This window comes from Crocuta crocuta, unplaced genomic scaffold, assembly GCF_008692635.1.
Source record: "Crocuta crocuta isolate KB4526 unplaced genomic scaffold, BGI_CrCroc_1.0 scaffold334, whole genome shotgun sequence".
In the NCBI taxonomy this organism is placed as follows: domain Eukaryota; kingdom Metazoa; phylum Chordata; class Mammalia; order Carnivora; family Hyaenidae; genus Crocuta; species Crocuta crocuta.
The window spans coordinates 3,749,617-3,756,189 of NW_027533260.1; the positions used below are offsets into that span (position 1 = coordinate 3,749,617).

Below are 6,573 nucleotides of genomic sequence, written 5' to 3' on the forward strand. Positions count from 1 at the left end.
AGGGAGGCAAAGACCTCACCACCTGCAGCCGACTCCCCCAAACTGGGAAAGCTGCCCGCTGGCTAGGAACAAAGAGAGAACGAGGGGAGAGGGAAGGGGGGAGGGGAGGCAGAGGAGGAAGTCAAGCAGGACTTCCTGGAGGAAGCTGCACCAAGATGAAGGTAAAATAGGCACAGGGACGATTTTTTATTTATTTTTAATTTTTTAATGTTTATTATTTTCGAGAGAGAGACAGAGCGTGAGTGGAGGAGGGTCAGAGAGAGAAGGAGACACAGAATCTGAAACAGGCTCCAGGCTCTGAGCTAGCTGTCCGCACAAAGCCCAACGCGGGGCTCGAACCCACGAACTGTGAGATCATGACCTGAGCCAAAGTCAGATGCTTAACCAACTGAGCCACCCAGGTGCCCCTGATTTTTAATTGTTTTAACTTTTTTTTTTCTGAGACAGAGAGAAAGAGCACACACACATGCACGCAGGCACGTGTGTGTGCACAGAGGGAGGGGGTAGAGGGAGAGAGAATCTTAGGCAGGCTCCATGCCCAGCTCTGAGCCCAAGGCCAGGCTTGATCTCATGACTATGAGATCATGCTCTGAGCCAAAATCAAGAGTCAGATGCTCAACCGACTGCACCGCCTAGGTGCCTGACAGGATGATCTTTTGAAAACAGGCCGGTTGGGGTGGCTAGATGGCTCAGTCGGTTGAGTGTGTGACTCTTGATTTGGGGTCAGGTCCCAGAGTCATGGGATTGAGCCCCATGCTCAGCGTGGAGCCTGCTTACGATTCTCTCTCTCTCTCTGCCTCTCCTCCACTCTCGTTCCCTCTGTCTCTCAAATTAAAAAAACAGTTATAGGAGGAAAAAGGGGAAAAAACTATAAAAGAAATATTTTGGGTATATTTTTTGTCAAAATATAGTATTGACTGCATGCATATTTTATATATTAAATATCATTATATATAATAATATAATAAGTATCTTAATAGTATTCCTATTACTATAATATATTGGTATAAATTATATACATTAATATAATGTTAAAATGTGTGATATATCCTCTATATTATATAATATGGTTATGTATTTTTATTTTATCGAATCACAAATACAATTATTATAGGGGTGCCTGGCTGGCTCAGTCAGGATCTCAGAGTTGTGAGTTCACGCCCCACACTGGGTGTAGAGATTACTTAAAAATAAAATCTTTGGAGCGCCTGCGTGGCTCAGTCGGTTGAGGCTCCAGCTCTTGATTTCGGCTCAGGTCATGATTTCACGGGTTCGTGAGTTCGAGACTGACATCAGCTGACAGCACAGAGCCTGCTTGGGATTCTCTCTCTCTCTCCTTCTCTCTCTGCCCCTCCCCTCAAAAGTAAATAAATAAAATTTTAAAAATAAATAAAATAAAATCTTTGAAATATATACACAATTAGTATATAACATCCTGATAGTCATATAACGTATAATTGTATAATATATAATATTCATATGCTATCACTAATATCCTATTCATATAATTGTTGTTAATATAATTATAAAATACATTACTATTATTTCATGTTTCTTTTTTTATTTTTTAAGCGTATTTATTTATGTAAGCTCTACCCCAACATGGGGTTCAAATTCACAACTCTGACACCAAGAGTCACACGCTCTTCTGGCTGAGCCAGCCAGGTGCCCCTGTTTCTTCTTACCTTTTTAGTGCGGCGACGGAAAATTGGACCCTACGTATGAGACTCACAGCATATTTCTGTTGAATAGTGCTGGTCTGCACAATCTCTAGCCCAGCCACACACACGCACGCACGCACCAAACTCTAAACAGAAGTGTTTTACAGTCGATTATAAATAGCACAGCATTTCAACATTTATTGTTTTTTATGTTCATTATTCACGTGCAGCAGACAAGTTTTTTCAAAAGGCAGCAGGTTACACGCTGTATGAGTCCCTTGATAAGACATTTCTGGTAAGGACAAAATTGGAGACAGGGAGAAGAATCGCGGCTGCCTGGGTCCCTGAGACCAGGCAGCGGGGGGGATGGAGGGTAGTGGAGGGGGGCTGGAAAAGGGCATCATGAGGGACTCCCGGGGTGATGAAAACGTCCCGCCCCTTGAGTATATCAATGTCAACATCCCGGTCAAGATCTTGCAATGTCGTTTTGCAAGGCATTCCCGGAGCGAAATAGGTCAAGGGCATGCAAGATCCCTCTTCGTTAATGCTCACAGCTTCACGTGAGTCTACAATGATACCAAAATTAAAAGTCTCCTGGGTTTTTTGCTTTCTTTTTTTCTTTTTCTTTTCTTTTCTTTCTTTTCTTTTCTTTTCTTTTCATTTTTTTTTAGAAATGCAAACAAAATAGCAGTTTACAAAGTAAAAACACATATTCCTCCTTCCCCGGAAGTGTCCAACCACTCTTTCCCTACATGCCCCCCCACCTTACAACAGCCCTCCCTCACACTTGCTTTTCACCAGGACCTTCTAACATCTTTTTACTTAAGGCATTTTTAAAAAACCACAATGGAGTAACATTTTAACTTGCTGTTTTTCTTTAAATCAACACACTTAGGGTTTTTTATGTTTATTTTATTTTTGAGAGAAAGAGAGAAAGAGCATGATCAGGGGAGGGTCAGAGAGAGAGGAAGACACAGAATCTGAAACAGGCTCCAGGCTCTGAGCTGTCAGCACAGAGCCAGATGCCAGGCTGGAACCCACGAACTGTGAGATCATGACCTGAGCCAAAGTCGGACGCTCAACCGACTGAGCCGCCCAGGCGCCCCTCGCTATTTTTCAAAGGTTAAAATGTTTCTCTCTGTCTGTCTTCTGTGCAGCGGATGTGTTCTAGTCACAATCTCTGCCCACGCAGACAGAGAGCCGTTTGGGGAGAGGGGACTCCCAGTATTATGAGTTTCTGCTGGTTTTTCCAAAGTCCTTGGGTGGAAAGAAAGGACGGGATCCCTAGAGGGACGTGTTAGTCCTGAAAGCAAGGGAGGACACGTCTGGGAGAGACGGAGGGAACGGAGGGCAGCTGGCGGAAACGACAGCTCCATGGGCCTCGTGAATGAGCAGAGAGAGAATGGACAGGTGGGAAGTGGGGGGGCGGGGGGCGGCAGCACTCCCCTCACACCGCCTGGCTCTTCTGGGCCGGGGTGTCCGCCGTGGACAGGGTGTAGCTCTTACTGTCCCGGGACACGGACTCCTCGGTCAACACGTTGCGGAGCCTGGTGGGAAGGGACTTGAGGAAGCGAGCGTGGAAGCCTTGCGCAGCCGCCACGTAGATGATGGGGTTTATGCAGCAGTTGATGTACGCGAAGGCGATGCACAGGGCGTCCACCTTGGACGCGAATCTGAAGATCTTTGAGTCCTGGGAGAGCAAGGCCAGCATCATCCCTGTCACCTGGTAGGGCAGCCAGAGCACAAAGAAGCTGGTCACCACCGCCACCACCACCTTGAGCGTCTTGGTGGAGCGCGTGGCTCTGCGGCTCCAGGTGCGAATCAGGAGGAACGTGTAACAGATTCCGAGCATGACCAACGGCCACAGGAAGCCCACCACCAGCCGGATCACGGCCACCGCCCTCTCGATGGAGAACCTGTCTTGGCCGTAGTTGACGACACACTTTATCTTGAACGGAAAGTACTCCACGTGGACCATGCGGTAAAGGAAGGAGGGGATGGTCAGCAGCAGGGCCACGACCCAGGCCACGCCGCAGGCCACCCAGGCCAGGTGGGGCCCCCGGTAGTTCTGGCACCAGACGGGATTAAACACAAGCATGAAGCGGTCGCCGCTGATGGTGGCCAGGAGCAAGATGCTGGCGTACATGTTGAGCAGGATGAGAGAAGGCAGGATGCGACAGGCGACGTCGCCGAAGGGCCAGTGGCCCTGCTGAAAGACGGAGGTGAACATGATGGGCAGCGCCAGGCAGGAGAGGAGGTCGGCCGCCGCCAGGTTGAGAAACCAGATGGCGTTGATGTTTCTCCGGACCTCGAAGCCCGTCACCCAGAGCACCAGGGCGTTGCCCGGGACCCCCACCAAGAAGACCACCACGTAGATCAGCAGGGCAAACACCTCCGGAAGAGGCAGCCTGGAGGTTCTCAAAGGCTGGTCCACCGGCACGTTGGGGTCCCCGGTCCAGTCATATAGGGGATACTCAGTGGCGTTGTAATTCAGGGGGTCCTGCGTGGAACCAGAGAGGCGACAAGGGACCATCAGAGCTGCGTGGCCGGAAGCCCATCACACCACTTCTCAGAGCCCCAGGATTCTCCCCGGGGAAACGAGGATGTGGGGGGCCGAGACCCAGCTGGGGCGTCACGCCCGCCACCCTCCCGGCTCGGCACCTCCCGCTACCATCCCTGGACATCCCCAGGACCCAGTGACCAAATGGGCAAACCCTAGCCCTGCTTCAATGTTGTGATCACTATCCGCTCTGCCTGGGCCGTACCCACGACACTCTGCTCGTTAGCTATTTTTCATGTCACCAACACGCTTGAGATGATATTCCCCAGGTGTGNTGACTGTGCAGTAGGAAGTGTCCAATCAGACCACAATGCTCTCCAGGACAGCAGGGTCTCTGACTTGACTGTGGCAAGAAAACATATCAGGCAAGGCGGGGCGTTATGTACAGTCCCCGCTGCTGGGACTTGTGAGGGTTTTTTTGTTTTCCGGGAGCTTTGAGTAGCGCCGTATTTATTTGTTCCACTTGGTTCAAACTACGGGAGGCTATTTCGCTAAGTGTAGAGGGGCACACATGTGCCCTTGTGCTCTGGGTCCCCAGATAGCTCAGCACGGCGAGGGGCCAGATCCCAACTGTCTTCCCTGAAGCCCGCCCGGCCCTTTGCAAGTTCCATTGCTGCTCGGTGCGTCTGTTTCTTTCCTGCTTGGCTCCCAGCCTTTCGTCACCTTTAGCTTAAGTCATTCCAAAACCTCAGTCTTGGAGCAGAGAGGAAATATTGGGGGACAGCAAGATGAAGAATGAGAAATGGGAATAAGAAATAGATGTTTGCCTTGCAAGAGGAAGGACAGAGGGACGGCAGGAACAGAGAAAGATATCTGTTCGAGAACAAAGAGGACCTTCGCAATCAGATTATGGTCTTTAATGGCCCTCTGCCCTTCAAAGAGCCAGGGTCGGGGCGCCTGGGGAGCTGTCAGTTAAGCGTCCAGCTTCCACTCAGGTCATGGTCTCAAGGTTTGCTGAGTTCAAGCCCCACCTCAGGCTCTCTGCTGTCAGCACAGAACCCACTTCAAATCCTCTGTCCTCCTCTCTCTCTGCCCCTCCCCTGCTCGTGCACTCTCTCGCTCTCTCTCAAAAATGAATAAACAGGGGTGCCTGGGTGGCTCAGTCAGTTAAGCGTCCGACTTCGGCTCGGATCATGATCTCACGGTTCATGGGTTCAAGCCCCGCATCAGGCTCTGTGCTGACAGCTCAGAGCCTGGAGCTGCTTCAGATTCTGTGTCTCCCTCTCTCTCTGACCCTCCCCTGCTCACGCTGTCTCTCTCTCTCTCAAAAATAAATAAAACATGAAAAAACGTTTTTTAAAAAATGAATAAACATTTTTTTAATAAAAAAAACCCCAAAACCCAGGACTGATTCCCATTCTGGGACAGGAAATATACAAGATGAGCCCAGAACATCTCATACAAGAAAGTAAAGAAACTTAAAAAAATTTTTTTTAATGTTTATTTATTTTTGGGAGATAGAAACAGACAGAGCGTGAGCAGGGGAGGGGCAGAGAGAGAGGGAGACCCAGAATCTGAAGCAGGCTCCAGGCTCTGAGCTGTCAGCGCAGAGCCTGATGCGAGGCTTGGACTCATGAACTGTGAGATCATGACCTGAGCCGAGGTCAGACGCTTAAGCGACTGAGCCACCCAGGTGCCCCAAGCAACTTTTAAAGAATGATGGGGACATGTCAAAAGGACAGAAGAGGCACCCTGCAAGGGGGTCCTAGTCAGAGATGAAGCACTTTCAGGGGCGCCTGGGGCGCTCAGTTGGTCAAATATCATGATCTCACCGTTAAGGACTTCGAGCCCTGAATCGGGCTCTGCACTAACAGTGTGGAGCCAGCTTGGGATTCTCTCTCTCCCTCCCTCTCTGTCCCTCCCCCACTTGTGGGTGCTCTCTCTCTCAAAATAAATAAATACACTTAAAAAAGAAGGAGGAGAAGAAGGAGGAGGGGGAGGAAGAGAAGAAGAAATAATAAACACTAAGGTATATAAGAGCCAAAGGGTATGATGCCTACAACTTACTTTCAAATTGTTCCAAAAAAAGATGGTAGATAGATAGATAGATAGATAGATGATGGCAGATAGCTAAGTGACTGAATGATAAAGCAAATTTGGAGAATCTGGGTAAAGAGTCTTACGGGAGTTCTTTGTATCATTCTTACAATTTTTCTGTAAGGGGGATAATATTCAAAATAGAAAGCTCATCTTGTTGCAATGTTTCTATTGGTAAATAGTCCCTGCCGGGAGCCTTACCCTTACCATTTCCCCCCACCATGGCACACCCCCCTCCCACCTGTCTCCCACCCTGGCTTCTTCCCATTTCCTTCTGGGACCCAGGCATCCCCCTCCTCCCTCCACTCCCCCACC

At 49.3% G+C, this 6,573-nt stretch overlaps 1 protein-coding gene across 1 annotated transcript in view; it reads right to left on the reverse strand.

Annotated features, from left to right (window-relative positions):
- Positions 1-1,832: 1,832 nt before the first annotated feature.
- The window catches only part of C5AR1 (complement C5a receptor 1), an 11,043-nt gene continuing 6,302 nt past the window's right edge, over positions 1,833-6,573 (reverse strand). Inside the window, exon 2 of the mRNA XM_077747346.1 lies at positions 1,833-4,161. Coding sequence (XP_077603472.1) covers positions 3,109-4,161 — 1,053 coding nt within the window. The 3' untranslated portion in view covers positions 1,833-3,108. The remainder of the gene's footprint in view (positions 4,162-6,573) is intronic.